This window comes from Bufo gargarizans, chromosome 2, assembly GCF_014858855.1.
Source record: "Bufo gargarizans isolate SCDJY-AF-19 chromosome 2, ASM1485885v1, whole genome shotgun sequence".
Taxonomy (NCBI): Eukaryota; Metazoa; Chordata; class Amphibia; order Anura; family Bufonidae; genus Bufo; species Bufo gargarizans.
Window position 1 is genome coordinate 18,908,026 of NC_058081.1, and position 16,791 is coordinate 18,924,816.

General features: G+C 46.6%; 1 protein-coding gene across 1 annotated transcript in view; it reads right to left on the minus strand.

The window, feature by feature from the left end:
- The window catches only part of LOC122929231, a 73,466-nt gene that overhangs the window by 14,225 nt on the left and 42,450 nt on the right, over positions 1-16,791 (minus strand). The window contains exons 2-3 of the mRNA XM_044282740.1: positions 8,561-8,959; positions 5,729-6,076 (exon numbers count right to left, since the gene is read on the minus strand). Coding sequence (XP_044138675.1) covers positions 5,729-6,076; positions 8,561-8,959 — 747 coding nt within the window. The remainder of the gene's footprint in view (positions 1-5,728; positions 6,077-8,560; positions 8,960-16,791) is intronic.

The following is a 16,791-nucleotide window of genomic DNA, read 5'->3' on the forward strand; positions in this document are numbered from 1 at the left end:
AAAAACATGAATTTTCTTTGTGATCATCTAAGGTGATCATTAAAGCCTACTAGGCCAACAATGGGCCCACACTGCAGAATCATTGTTTTCTGGGTCACTTAACTGTCACTGAACTACCTCAGCACGACCATAGGCTTTGAAAAACCGCCATCGCCTGCAATCTCCCAAACGTGCGCACGAGCACAGTCATCACTACACCAAGATTGACGCATAGAGGAATACAATTTATGTCATGAGTGTGTCAACTATTGACAACTCTTTGCGGTTGTCTAAACTCTATTCCATACATGTTCCCTAATAGGGGACATAATAGGGATTAAACTGATAGGAATAGTACTACTTAGCATACCACTCATATTGGGATTGCATGGTACATTGCACGGCGCACGTGCAGTGCCCCAAATTGGAGGTAAGAGGACCAACCAAGCATCTTTTTCCATCTCCCGGTTCCTAAAATCTATTCCATACACGTCCCCTGATAGGGGACGTAACAGGGATTAAACTGATAGGAATAGTACTACTTAACATACCACTCATATCGGGTAGCACAGTACATTGCACAGCGCATGCTCAGTGCCCCAAATTGGAAGTAAGAGGACCGACCAAGCATCTTTTTCCATCTCCCGGGTCCTAAAGTCTATTCCATACACCGGCCCCTGATAGGGGACAAAACAGAGATTAAGAACAGCCTCTGAGGAGCTGGGTATTTTTTTGCCGCGTTACTGAACGCTCATGCAAAATGGCTGTAGGCTCATGCGTCCTTTTGCAGAGGTGACAAACCTGGTCAGTCAAATCCAAGGCAACATCATCGACCTCATCTCATATGTGTTTTTTCTGGAGCGTGCTCTGTGAAGAGTCCTGGATCAGGCCGTAGATAAGCATGAAGAGGAAGAGTTGTGGTCACCATCACCACCAGAAGCAGCTTTGTCGACGCCGATTGCTGGACCTGCGGCAACGCAGAGAGGAGTCTGAAGAGGAGGAGTCAGGGGAGGAAGGTGGCTTTGAGGAGGTGGAAGACCAACCACAGCAGGCGTCCCAGGGGGCTTGTTGTCACCTTTCGGGGACCCTTGGTGTTGTACGTGGCTGGGTGGAGGAAGAGACCTTCAATGATGTCAGTGAGAACAAGGAATGGAACATGGCTAGCTTGGTATCCAACCTTGTGCAAATGGGGAGTTTGCGGTTGTGCAAATGGACTGTTTGCGGTGCGTTAAACGGGGAGTTTGGTCTGTCAGAGTTTTGTCTGTCACCGTGAAGCGGGCGTAACCCTTACACTACCTGATCGATACAACATCATACCTGATCGTATACACACACTGGATGTTTTTGATATTTCAAACAATTTAGGAATGTTAGGTGATTTATGCCCTTTATGGATTAAAACCCGACTCTGCGTCAACTACGTAATTTTCCATGGAAGTTTTGCCATGGATCCTCCTCCGGCATGCCACAGTCCAGGTGTTAGTCCCCTTGAAACAACTTTTCCATCACTATTGTGGCCAGAAAGAGTCCCTGTGGGCTTTAAAATTCGCCTGCCTATTGAAGTCTATGGCTGTTCGCCCGTTCGCGAACATTTGCGGAAATTCACGTTCGCGAACAGAAAATTTTATGTTCGCGACATCTCTAGTGACCCCTGACGTCATCCTCCAGGCTCCGGCGGTGACTTCTCTTGTACAGGCTTCTCCTTGCCTTTGGGAGTGGCCGGGCTCTGTACACAAAACATCAGAGCCTTGTGTCTCCATCCCCTCTCTCTCCTCTGGTTGCCACAACTCCTGTGAGGTATCATGCATGCGCGATCCTTATCAGTGCCGGCAGCAGGGTAGAGAAATTCAATGGTGTGCCCGCTCCCTCCTTGTGATCCGCTTCAGTATTCTTCTTCTTATTCATGCAAAGCAGTGCCAGGGTCGGTAAATGTGTGCCAAGATTATTGTTGGGTGGCCTGAACCTACACTTACGCTGCCTCACACCAACATGCTGAAGCCATGGTCAGTGACCCCGAAATTATTATTTTTTTTTTAAATCTCCCACAAATAAAATGGCAGAATTGTGTTTTTCTGCTTTCCACCCCACAAAAACCTTTTTTTAAAGTGTTTCAGTACACTGGCCCAGATTTATTTATCCTAGCTTAGATACATATAGCTTAGATATAGATATAGCTTAGATAGATTTAGGTCTTATATAGCTTAGATACTTATAGCTGTCGTATAACTTAGATACATATAGCTGTCGTATAGCTTAGATAGATGTAGGTCTCATATAGCTTAGATACATATAGCTGTCGTATAGCTTAGATAGATGTAGGTGTCGTATAGCTTAGATAGATGTAGGTGTCATACTTTGCTGCTGTATGTTAACAATGATGAATAACAGAACAATGCAAAGGTGTAAGTATGTTTTTTTTTCTCTTAAGAAATCAAGCTTAACTAATGTATAAGTATGTCCTGATGAGTTTTATCCTTTTTTTTTTCCATAACTCGAATAACCCCTTTAACTTTTACTTCATTGGTTATAAAATAATACCTCACAATGTATACAATAATTCACAGCGTATTAAGCCACAATTGAAAAGCATAGCCGCACTTTGGACGTGGTGAAGGATTATCCACGAAATTGCAGATGCAAAGACTTACAGTTTTGGAGACCGAGGGGTTGGATGCTTCAATAGACGAGAAGTGATGTCAGGAGAGGGTGGAGAAAATCTTTCCCTGATGAATACCTCAATCCACTACCCCTGCCTACAGGCGGAGCACCCACCCCAAAAACGGCGACCCCAGATCTCGGTGGCTAAGCCCTCGCTGTCACCTACTGTGACCCTGCTATGGTGTAATGAATACTTGTCGCGACGCGTTTCCCCAGTGACATGCGAGCTGGTTCATCAGGGGACCAAAATGAAATAATCCAAAAGGCTTAATTGACGTAATTAGCATGGTAATGGCATCCTGATGTAATAAGGCGCACTCACATGTTGGTGATGGGACCTTAAATAGCTCAAGTTTGGCGCTGGAAATTGGCCCCTCAAGTTTAAACAGCAAATCACCGGGTAGGCATTAATGCTAGCGCTACTTCCGGTCGATGGAATGCACGCAACTGGGGTTGAACGCACATGTGATCTCAAAGACTGGAAGTGCGTCAGCGCCAAAGCCAGCTGGGGGGAACTATAGCCACTATAATAAACAAATCTATGCCGATAGACTCATATAAATAGATCGATATGTGCCATATATATTTTTAGCTGAATACATGAAAGGCTAATATATATAAATAAATATACCATGTATGTAAGTGCAAGCGTGCCACATTAGTAATGAGGTAGTATTGGGGAAATGATATAGAAGGTGGGGACACTATAATAATGTACCTCTCAGATCCCCACATATTTGGATAATTCATTTTATGAACCAATCTTGGTTCGGTACAGGTAAATAACCATATGCTTCTAAATTGCAAGCAGATCACCATAGACATTGGTTAAACTAAGAGTAGGGGGCGAGGGAGACCTAAATAAAACAGGTAAATTACATTTTTTCATTTAATCCCTGGGGATATACCGTTTTGAGGCATAAATCCACTGGGCTTCTTTACGAAGAATCCTATTGTTCCAGTCGCCACCCCTAGTGAATTGTCGTATGACCTCTATAACCTGAAATCTGAGAGTGTTAACGTCATCCTTCCACCGTCAGGCTGCAGATATGCTAAATAGTTATATGCTCATCCCTAGTAAGGAGGTTACACTCTTCTGATTGAGGCGATGAATAGATCTGGCCTTGCTGATGGTGATCCATCTTGCTACTGCCAACCATCCTATTGCCTGCCTACCATCTTGCCATTGCCACCATTATGCCACTGCCGCTGTCTGCCTGCCAACATATACCAAATACCAAAATTGCTGCTGCCACTCATCGCTGCAAATCCCCGACTGCCCCCAGTATTAAGGCTACACTGCTACCACCAATACTAATACTACCCCTAAACAGCTGATCTTGATCTGCTGCCTTATCTGTTCCATGCTGTCATCCTATTGATGCCACTACTGCTGCTGCCATGTGACACTGTTACCTTACCTGTTCCAGACTGCACTGCTGCTGCTCCCAATTATCAGGCAGAATTTTTCTAGGCTTGTTCAGAACAAGCCACACTTTCTCCTGACAATTATCACTGATGCGTGTAATTTGCCCGATTAGGGCATCATTTTTGGAGGCTTAGACCTAACAAGTTGATCTTTCTTCTGAGAAGTAACACTTGTGTGTGTCATATAGCCAGGCATTCTGACCCTGTTTAGGCATAATTTTTGGACTCTTGGTCCCCTACAAGCTACTGTTTTTATCCTATAACACTGTTTGTGTTTAAACACCTTCTGCCCCCAATAAAATACATTTTTTAGAAGTTTTGGAACATGAAAAAGCATAACACATGTGCCGACGTGGCGTGTTTGTTTGTTAAGGCCATCAAACGTGTTTTTCCATAGCTACAGTATGTAGGTCAGTGCTATCCAACATCATTTACTACTGCTATCATTGTGTTCCAGAGGAGGTGAGTGAAAGTGACAAAAGCGTCCTAGAAGGCTAGAGGGTGTTATATACCAATTACCATGGCAATTGGAGCCACTTTCTTTTGTGTAGAATAGATTTAGATCAGAACCGGACATTGTGAAAAATTTGGCGAACATCAAGCATTAAACAAAGCGAATCTCAAGGTTCTCCCACGTCCACAATATACATTTTCCATAGCTCTGAGTGCTTTTATTCAATAAAAAAAACAAATAATATATATATATATATATATATATATATATATATATATATTTTATAAAAATCTACCGGCAGCACCACCTGTAAAACAAAAAACGGGTGCAAAGTCCAAGTACGGCAACTGGAGCTTACCCACTAATAGACAATGGAAAAAAATCGGACAGCACTCCAGACGGTTTCTTCGGTAAAGCAAGTAATGTTTAATCACCCATGTGGTGGCAGCAAAAAAGCAACGTTTTGGCTCTACATGAGCCTTTCTCAAGCCTTGAGAAAGACTCATGTAGAGCCGAAACGTTGCTTTTTTTGCTGCCACCACATGGGTGATTAAACATTACTTGCTTTACCGAAGAAACAGTCTGGAGTGCTGTCCGATTTTTTCCAATAATATAAATATATATATATATATATACACACACACACACACAAATTAGGCTAGTAAGGAGCCCGAGGGGCTGTAACCAACGTTTCAGGAGCCCAGCCACACCCTCTGTGAAGGAGCCCAGCACCGCCCGCATCCACCAAGCCTCTTTCTTGCTCCCCCGACGTCACAGAGTTGAAGCGCTGTAATCTCGCGCATGTGAGTGCCGGCATGATGTTCCTTCCCTGTGCTGGCATCAGCCTCAGGAAATGAACTGCACAATCGCTAGCTGTCATGCACGATAATACGGTGCTTCAACTATGTGACATCATGGGAGCAAGGTGGAGAGTGGGAGGATGCGGGCGGTGCTGGTCTACTTCACAGAGGGTGTGGATGGGCTCCTGAAACGTTGGTAACAGCCCCTTGGGCTCCTTACTAGCCTCATTTGCATATATATATATATACACAATTGTTTTTCTGATTTAATAAAAGCACTGAAAGCTATGGAAAATGTATATTGTGGGCATTCGAGTGGTGATCAAGCAAAGCATGTCCTCAGCTCTTTAGGCTCAAACTAGCCGGCAGAATCCCTTTAACAATGAAAGTTACTGTTATCCTCACTCACCCACAAGTACGACCTCGGTGCCATGTGTGGATGATGCAATGTTATTCCTTAGTTTTGTTCTTACTCTGCAGCAGTATTGCTTGATGTCCTCTGATGTCACTCCCTTTATTCTTAATGACAAATCCTGAGGAAAAGCCACCACCGACCATCGTTCTCCAGGATCTACTGTGATCGGCTGATTCCATATAATACTGTTCTCATTATTCTCAGCACACACATCGCTGCTTCCAATATGCCAGGAGACAAGATCTATCACAGAGGGATCCCTATAGTGAACGAAGCAGGGTATAGTGATATCTTCTCCGATCATAGCAGGAACCACATCCGTCTGTTCTACTGAGAACTCATCTGTAAGGAATAAGAAGGAGAACAATGTCATATACACAGTGATACAGACAAAGGGGGCAATGAGTCTGCTCCTCCTCCTGCAGGGTGATACATATAGAAGGAGCTATGAGTCTGCCCCTCCTCCTGCAGGGTGATACATATAGAAGGAGCTATGAGTCTGCTCCTCCTCCTGCAGGGTGATACATATAGAAGGAGCTATTAGTCTGCCCCTCCTCCTGCAGGGTGATACATATAGAAGGAGCTATGAGTCTGCCCCTCCTCCTGCAGGGTGATACATATAGAAGGAGCTATGAGTCTGACCCTCCTCCTGCAGGGTGATACATATAGAAGGAGCTATGAGTCTGCCCCTCCTCCTGCAGGGTGATACATATAGAAGGAGCTATGAGTCTGCTCCTCCTCCTGCAGGGTGATACATATAGAAGGAGCTATGAGTCTGCCCCTCCTCCTGCAGGGTGATACATATAGAAGGAGCTATGAGTCTGCCCCTCCTCCTGCAGGGTGATACATATAGAAGGAGCTATGAGTCTGCTCCTCCTCTTGCAGGGTGATACATATAGAAGGAGCTATGAGTCTGCTCCTCCTCCTGCAGGGTGATACATATAGAAGGAGCTATGAGTCTGCCCCTCCTCCTGCAGGGTGATACATATAGAAGGAGCTATGAGTCTGCCCCTCCTCCTGCAGGGTGATACATATAGAAGGAGCTATGAGTCTGCCCCTCCTCCTGCAGGGTGATACATATAGAAGGAGCTATGAGTCTGCCCCTCCTCCTGCAGGGTGATACATATAGAAGGTGCTATGAGTCTGTTCCTCCTCCTGCAGGGTGATACATATAGAAGGAGCTATGAGTCTGCTCCTCCTCCTGCAGGGTGATACATATAGAAGGAGCTATGAGTCTGCCCCTCCTCCTGCAGGGTGATACATATAGAAGGAGCTATGAGTCTGCCCCTCCTCCTGCAGGGTGATACATATAGAAGGAGCTATGAGTCTGCTCCTCCTCCTGCAGGGTGATACATATAGAAGGAGCTAACAGTCTGCCCCTCCTCCTGCAGGGTGATACATATAGAAGGAGCTATGAGTCTGCTCCTCCTCCTGCAGGGTAATACATATAGAAGGGAGCTATGAGTCTGCTCCTCCTCCTGCAGGGTGATACATATAGAAGGAGCTATGAGTCTGCTCCTCCTCCTGCAGGGTGGTACATATAGAAGGGAGCTATGAGTCTGCCCCTCCTCCTGCAGGGTGATACATATAGAAGGAGCTATGAGTCTGCCCCTCCTCCTGCAGGGTGATACATATAGAAGGAGCTATGAGTCTGCCCCTCCTCCTGCAGGGTGATACATATAGAAGGAGCTATGAGTCTGCTCCTCCTCATGCAGGGTGATACATACAGAAGGGAGCTATGAGTCTGCTCCTCCTCCTGCAGGGTGATACATATAGAAGGAGCTATGAGTCTGCCCCTCCTCCTGCAGGGTGATACATACAGAAGGGAGCTATGAGTCTGCTCCTCCTCCTGCAGGGTGATACATATAGAAGGAGCTATGAGTCTGCCCCTCCTCCTGCAGGGTGATACATATAGAAGGGAGCTATGAGTCTGCCCCTCCTCCTGTAGGGTGATACATATAGAAGGAGCTATTAGTCTGCCCCTCCTCCTGCAGGGTGATACATATAGAAGGGAGCTATGAGTCTGCCCCTCCTCCTGCAGGGTGATACATATAGAAGGAGCTATGAGTCTGCTCCTCCTCCTGCAGGGTGATACATATAGAAGGAGCTATGAGTCTGCCCCTCCCCCTGCAGGGTGATACATATAGAAGGAGCTATGAGTCTGCCCCTCCTCCTGCAGGGTGATACATATAGAAGGGAGCTATGAGTCTGCCCCTCCTCCTGCAGGCTGATACATATAGAAGGAGCTATGAGTCTGCCCCTCCTCCTGCAGGGTGATACATATAGAAGGAGCTATGAGTCTGCCCCTCCTCCTGCAGGGTGATACATATAGAAGGAGCTATGATTCTGCCCCTCCTCCTGCAGGGTGATACATATAGAAGGAGCTATGAGTCTGCTCCTCCTCCTGCAGGGTGATACATATAGAAGGAGCTATGAGTCTGCCCCTCCTCCTGCAGGGTGATACATATAGAAGGAGCTATGAGTCTGCCCCTCCTCCTGCAGGGTGATACATATAGAAGGAGCTATGAGTCTGCCCCTCCTCCTGCAGGGTGATACATATAGAAGGAGCTATGAGTCTGCTCCTCCTCCTGCAGGGTGATACATATAGAAGGAGCTAACAGTCTGCCCCTCCTCCTGCAGGGTGATACATATAGAAGGAGCTATGAGTCTGCTCCTCCTCCTGCAGGGTGATACATATAGAAGGAGCTATGAGTCTGCTCCTCCTCCTGCAGGGTGATACATATAGAAGGGAGCTATGAGTCTGCCCCTCCTCCTGCAGGGTGATACACTACACCATATAGAATGATTATACAGTTATTACTCTACCTGTAAACTTTATGTTAGTTCCATGACGGTTCTGGAATACATCTTTATAGGTATCGTTCACGTATATTTCCATTCTACAGCAGATCGTGGGGCCATCCGTCCTCCTCAGATCATTAATGGTAATTGTCGCTGTTTTTTCTCCGTTGGGATTTCCCCCCAGTGAGATTCTTCCTCTATAATTCTCATGCGTCCAGCCTGTTGTGTGATTATATATGGTTTCTGCACCTCCACAACGTTCCGACTTACTTTGTGTCCAGGACATTCTCACATCTACAGGTTTGCCCTTCGAGTTTGGATATGTGAAGTTACATGGAATAGTCACAGAGCCCTTCTCTTCTACGATGACGGTGCCGCGCTGCTCCGTGCAGTAGGTTTCATCTTCACCGTTACTTCTTCCTTCTGTAGAAACAATGTCATTTGTTTGTTTGAAATTTTCTCAGAAAAACATACACTTTCTTGAAGTAGTCAAAACCAGAGCTTTGTGAATGAGGTAGTGTAACGGTAACGCACACACACACAGGGGGAAGGATAGTGACCACTGCGCTCCACCCTCACCCCTGGCCCTGCCTACTTGCTTCACAAGTCCTGATGACAGGGGACAACTGGACGACAGTCCCTTACTTAGGATATGTGCAGGGTAGACAGACAAGACAAAATACGGAACGTGAACGGACCGGGTCAGAACCGAGAGAGCTACGCAGAACAAAGGGTTAAGCAAAGAATGGTCAGGAGAAGACGGAGTCAAATACCAGAAGAGTTGAGAAGTACCAGAGGAGTCCGCAAAGAGTAGTCAGGTGGGAGCCGAGGTCACAATACCAGGAGGGATGCGCAGTACAGGAGGAGCAGGCAAAGGATCGTCAGGGAACAGGATCAGGTGAGTAATCAGTAGTCCAACAAAAAGCCAGGAACCTAGAATTAACAGGCAACCTGTGGCCAGCAGGCTGCCTGTATTTATAGTGGGGTCTGAGGGTCATGTGACGTGGCCAGCGTCATGTGACCGACAGACATACAAGTCGAGCACCGAGTAATCAGCTCGGCGCTCAAGGCAGACCTAGGAGCAGGGAGCCTCCCAGCTAGCAAAGCCGTCCTGGGAACGAGGCCAAACACAGATCTTTGCTCCCGAAGCAAAGCAGCAGGTCTGTGGCTGATGGGAGACAGGTAGACTCCATACACATGTATGTTCACAGTACAAAAGAGGGTTAATTTTGTCTCAAGTTCATGGCTAGTGTTGATCACGAATATTCTAATCGTGAATTTTTATCGTGAATATATCACATTGCCGATTTTTACAATCAAGAAAATAATGACTGGAGATCACAAATTTACGAATTTATGGCGAATATTAGGCCAAAAATTCAGGATATATGGAGAATAAGAATATTGCCTATGCTGCTCATCACTATTCCTATACCCATGTGGATTACAAATGACATTACTGCCTTGTGTGGATAACAACAAATGACTTTTACTACCTCATTTGGATTACAAATAATGACATTATTTCCCATGGATTACAAACATTACCTCACGTGGATTACCAATATTGCCTTATTTGGATTACAAATAGTGACATTGCTTTATTCCCTATGGATTACAAAAGACTCTTTTGCACTATTTGATCCCAGTTTGGTGCACTGGATCCGCAAGCACTAAAAAGAGATTCTAATGTGAAGTTATTGCATTATTTTATTGTACTACCTGCTTGCATTAAATTTGTGCCTTATCTATTGCACTATTTTATTGCCCTATCTATTTGCATTAAATGTTTGACTTGTGTTTGCACTAATCTTTTGCTATTTCAGCAACATCTCAAGTATTGTGCCCATTGTGCGTATTTCTTTTCCAGGTACCGCAATGCTTTTTTGTATGGACTATGGACTTTATATCGTTAACCAGATGGTCAGCACCTTACTTCTTTGCTTAGTATGGACTGCCTCTGAGGACATTATTATACAGTACTTCACATGCAGCTCTAACATCGCCATTGCTTATTATGGACTGCCTCTGAGGACGTTAATATACAGTACTTCACATGCAGCTCTAACATCACCATTTCTCATTATAGACTGCCTCTGAGGACATTAATATACAGTACTTCACATGCAGCTCTAACATCGCCATTGCTCATTATGGACTGCCTCTGAGGACATTAATATACAGTACTTCACATGCAGCTCTAACATCGCCATTGCTTATTATGGACTGCCTCTGAGGACGTTAATATACAGTACTTCACATGCAGCTCTAACATCCCCATTGCTCCTTATGGACTGCCTCTGAGGACGTTAATATACAGTACTTCACATGCAGCTCTAACATTGCCATTGCTCATTATGGACTGCCTCTGAGGACAATTTAATACTAATAAAGATAAAAAGGTAAAAGCTGGGCTCAGCACTCACAAACTGGAACACTACATATGTACCAGGGCATATGTTAAAATATCAAAAATATTAAAAAATACTTATTCCCTGCAAGGCATATTCAATAAAAATCAACTATAAACTGACATATAATGATATATACTGACATATAGGTTATAAAATATACTCTGCATTGAACGGATCCAAATAAACCAAATGTAACGATAGGCTGCAATATATATATATATATCTTTCCACCTCAGGTGTAAATGGTGAGTGTGTATATGTTGCAGGGAAATGATAAAAATGGAGATTTGATCAAATCCCTTAGGGATATGATCAATTCACGGAAGAAGATGTTCCCTTAAGAAAGTAAGTGATTTGATCATCAAATCCCTTAACTGTTTAAGTGAAAAGTTTAATATTTTTGATAATATAAAATAATATGAAATAATATTGTTTAGATATTAAAAGTATTTATTTAGTAAACTATGCATTAATAAATGTAGAGTAGGTAATACAACAATAGTCATTGAAACACAAATTATTAAAGAAAGTAAGTGATTTAACTGTTTTAGTGAAAAGTTTAATATTTTTGATAATATAATAATAATATGAAATAATATTGCAAGAAATAGGTACTTAAAGAGGACCTTTCACCGATTATTACACTATGAACTAAGTATACAGACATGGAGAGCAGCGCCTGGGGATCTCACTGCACTTACTATTATCCCTGGGCGCCGCTCCGTTCTCCCTCTATGTCCTCCGGTATCTCCGGTCACTAAGTTATAGTAGGCGGAGTCTGCCTTTGTTCTGCTGTAACGCTGGCCAATCGCATTGCAGAGCTCACAGCCTGGGAGAAAATAACCTCCCAGGCTGTGAGCTCTGCGCTGCGATTGGCCAGCGCTACAGCAGAACAAGGGCAGACTCCACCTACCATAACTTAGTGACTGAAATCTCTGCCTACTATAACTTAGTGGCCGGAGATACCAGAGGGTATAGCAGGAGAACAGAGCGGCGCCCAGGGATAATAGGAAGTGCAGTGAGATCCCCGGGCGCCTCTCTACATGTCTGTATTCTTAGTTCACATTGTAATAATCGGTGGAAGGTCCTCTTTAAGCTGATATTTTTTAAAACAAAAAAGATATTTTTAGTGAAATAAAAAAAAAATTGTGAATGTAATTAATAAATAATAATGTTCATTAATTTTTATTAAAACACATTGTTGATTTGTGGCATCTCGAGTTACAAAGTGCGTTACTTTTTTTACAGGCACATCTTTTTGTATTACGTTGTATTTTGGATTGTTCACAAGTAGAGTTGAGCGAACACCTGGATGTTCGGGTTCGAGAAGTTCGGCCGAACATCCCGGAAATGTTCGGGTTCGGGATCCGAACCCGATCCGAACTTCGTCCCGAACCCGAAGCTCATTGAAGTCAATGGGGACCCGAACTTTTCGGCACTAAAACGGCTGTAAAACAGCCCAGGAAAGGGCTAGAGGGCTGCAAAAGGCAGCAACATGTAGGTAAATCCCCTGCAAACAAATGTGGATAGGGAAATTAATTAAAATAAAAATTAAATAAATAAAAATTAACCAAAATCAATTGGAGAGAGGTTCCATAGCAGAGAATCTGGCTTCCCGTCACCCACCACTGGAACAGTCCATTCTCAGATATTTAGGCCCCGGCACCCAGGCAGAGGAGAGAGGTCCCGTAACAGAGAATCTGTCTTCATGTCAGCAGAGAATTAGTCTGCATGTCATAGCAGAGAATGAGGCTTCACGTCAGCCACCACTGCAACAGTCCATTGGCATATATTTAGGCCTAGCACACAGGCAGAGGAGAGAGGTCCCGTAACAGAGAATCTGGCTTCATGTCAGCAGAGAATCAGTCTGCATGTCATAGCAGAGAATGAGGCTTCACGTCAGCCACCACTGCAACAGTCCATTGGCATATATTTAGGCCCAGCACACACACAGGCAGAGGAGAGAGGTCCCGTAACAGAGAATCTGGCTTCATGTCAGCAGAGAATCAGTCTGCATGTCATAGCAGAGAATGAGGCTTCACGTCAGCCACCACTGCAACAGTCCATTGGCATATATTTAGGCCCAGCACACACACAGGCAGAGGAGAGAGGTCCCGTAACAGAGAATCTGTCTTCATGTCAGCAGAGAATTAGTCTGCATGTCATAGCAGAGAATGAGGCTTCACGTCACCCACCACTGCAACAGTCCATTGGCATATATTTAGGCCTAGCACACAGGCAGAGCAGAGAGGTCCCGTAACAGACAATCTGGCTTCATGACAGCAGAGAATCAGTCTGCATGTCATAGCAGAGAATGAGGCTTCACGTCACCCACCACTGCAACAGTCCATTGGCATATATTTAGGCCTAGCACACAGGCAGAGCAGAGAGGTCCCGTAACAGACAATCTGGCTTCATGTCAGCAGAGAATCAGTCTGCATGTCATAGCAGAGAATGAGGCTTCACGTCACCCACCACTGCAACAGTCCATTGGCATATATTTAGGCCTAGCACACAGGCAGAGCAGAGAGGTCCCGTAACAGACAATCTGGCTTCATGACAGCAGAGAATCAGTCTGCATGTCATAGCAGAGAATGAGGCTTCACGTCACCCACCACTGCAACAGTCCATTGGCATATATTTAGGCCTAGCACACAGGCAGAGCAGAGAGGTCCCGTAACAGACAATCTGGCTTCATGTCAGCAGAGAATCAGTCTGCATGTCATAGCAGAGAATGAGGCTTCACGTCACCCACCACTGCAACAGTCCATTGGCATATATTTAGGCCTAGCACACAGGCAGAGCAGAGAGGTCCCGTAACAGACGATCTGGCTTCATGTCAGCAGAGAATCAGTCTGCATGTCATAGCAGAGAATCAGGCTTCACGTCAGCCACCACTGCAACAGTCCATTGTCATAAATTTAGGCCCAGCACCCAGGCAGAGGAGAGAGGTCCCGTAACAGACAATCTGGCTTCATGTCAGCAGAGAATTAGTCTGCATGTCATAGCAGAGAATCAGGCTTCATGTCAGCCACCACTGCAACAGTCCATTGGCATATATTTAGGCCTAGCACACAGGCAGAGGAGAGGTTCATTCAACTTTGGGTAGCATCGCAATATAATGGTAAAATGAAAATAAAAATAGGATTGAATGAGGAAGTGCCCTGGAGTCCAATAATATATGGTTATGGGGAGGTAGTTAATGTCTAATCTGGACAAGGGACGGACAGGTCCTGTGGGATCCATGCCTGGTTCATTTTTATGAACGTCAGCTTGTCCACATTGGCTGTAGACAGGCGGCTGCGTTTGTCTGTAATGACGCCCCCTGCCGTGCTGAATACACGTTCAGACAAAACGCTGGCTGCCGGGCAGGCCAGCACCTCCAAGGCATAAAAGGCTAGCTCTGGCCACGTGGACAATTTAGAGACCCAGAAGTTGAATGGGGCCGAACCATCAGTCAGTACGTGGAGGGGTGTGCACACGTACTGTTCCACCATGTTAGTGAAATGTTGCCTCCTGCTAACACGTTGCGTATCAGGTGGTGGTGCAGTTAGCTGTGGCGTGTTGACAAAAGTTTTCCACATCTCTGCCATGCTAACCCTGCCCTCAGAGGAGCTGGCCGTGACACAGCTGCCTTGGCGACCTCTTGCTCCTCCTCTGCCTTGGCCTTGGGCTTCCACTTGTTCCCCTGTGACATTTGGGAATGCTCTCAGTAGCGCGTCTACCAACGTGCGCTTGTACTCGCGCATCTTCCTATCACGCTCCAGTGCAGGAAGTAAGGTGGGCACATTGTCTTTGTAGCGTGGATCCAGCAGGGTGGCAACCCAGTAGTCCGCACAGGTTAAAATGTGGGCAACTCTGCTGTCGTTGCGCAGGCACTGCAGCATGTAGTCGCTCATGTGTGCCAGGCTGCCCAGGGGTAAGGACAAGCTGTCCTCTGTGGGAGGCGTATCGTCATCGTCCTGCCTTTCCCCCCAGCCACGCACCAGTGATGGACCCGAGCTGCGTTGGGTGCCACCCCGCTGTGACCATGCTTCATCCTCATCCTCCTCCACCTCCTCCTCATCCTCGTCCTCCTCGTCCTCCAGTAGTGGGCCCTGGCTGGCCACATTTGTACCTGGCCTCTGCTGTTGCAAAAAACCTCCCTCTGAGTCACTTCGAAGAGACTGGCCTGAAAGTGCTAAAAATGACCCCTCTTCCTCATCCTCCTCCTCCTCCTCCTGGGCCACCTCCTGTTCCATCATCGCCCTAAGTGTTTTCTCAAGGAGACATAGAAGTGGTATTGTAACGCTGATAACGGTGTCATCGCCACTGGCCATGTTGGTGGAGTACTCGAAACAGCGCAACAGGGCACACAGGTCTCGCATGGAGGCCCAGTCATTGGTGGTGAAGTGGTGCTGTTCTGTAGTGCGACTGACCCGTGCGTGCTGCAGCTGAAACTCCACTATGGCCTGCTGCTGCTCGCACAGTCTGTCCAGCATGTGCAAGGTGGAGTTCCACCTGGTGGGCACGTCGCATATGAGGCGGTGAGCGGGAAGGCCGAAGTTACGCTGTAGCGCAGACAGGCGAGCAGCGGCAGGATGTGAACGCCGGAAGCGCGAACAGACGGCCCGCACTTTATGCAGCAGCTCTGACATGTCGGGGTAGTTGTGAATGAACTTCTGCACCACCAAATTCAGCACATGCGCCAAGCAAGGGATGTGCGTCAAATTGGCTAGTCCCAGAGCTGCAACGAGATTTCGCCCATTATCACACACCACCAGGCCGGGCTTGAGGCTCACCGGCAGCAACCACTCGTCGGTCTGTTGTTCAATACCCCGCCACAACTCCTGTGCGGTGTGGGGCCTGTCCCCCAAACATATGAGTTTCAGAATGGCCTGCTGACGTTTACCCCGGGCTGTGCTGAAGTTGGTGGTGAAGGTGTGTGGCTGACTGGATGAGCAGGTGGAAGAAGAGGAGGAGGAAGCCGAGAAGGAGGAGGTGGCAACAGGAGGCAAAGAATGTTGCCCTGCGATCCTTGGCGGCGGCAGGACGTGCGCCAAACAGCTCTCCGCCTGGGGCCCAGCTGCCACTACATTTACCCAGTGTGCAGTTAGGGAGATATAGCGTCCCTGGCCGTGCTTACTGGTCCACGTATCTGTGGTTAGGTGGACCTTGCTACAGATGGCGTTGCGCAGTGCACACTTGATTTTATCGGATACTTGGTTGTGCAGGGAAGGCACGGCTCTCTTGGAGAAGTAGTGCCGGCTGGGAACAACATACTGTGGGACAGCAAGCGACATGAGCTGTTTGAAGCTGTCTGTGTCCACCAGCCTAAATGACAGCATTTCATAGGCCAGTAGTTTAGAAATGCTGGCATTCAGGGCCAGGGATCGAGGGTGGCTAGGTGGGAATTTACGCTTTCTATCAAATGTTTGTGAGATGGAGAGCTGAACGCTGGCGTGTGACATGGTTGAGACGCTTGGTGACGGAGGTGGTGGTGGTGGTGTTGGTGGTACATCCCCTGTTTGCTGGGCGGCAGGTGCCAACGTTCCTCCAGAGGCGGAGGAAGAGGCCGAGGCGGCAGCAGCAGAATAGGCCGAGGCGGCAGCAGCAGAAGAGGTAGCAGGGGGAGCCTGAGTGACTTCCTTGGTTTTAAGGTGTTTACTCCACTGCAGTTCATGCTTTGCATGCAGGTGCCTGGTCATGCAGGTTGTGCTCAGGTTCAGAACGTTAATGCCTCGCTTCAGGCTCTGATGGCACAGCGTGCAAACCACTCGGGTCTTGTCGTCAGCACATTGTTTGAAGAAGTGCCATGCCAGGGAACTCCTTGAAGCTGCCTTTGGGGTGCTCGGTCCCAGA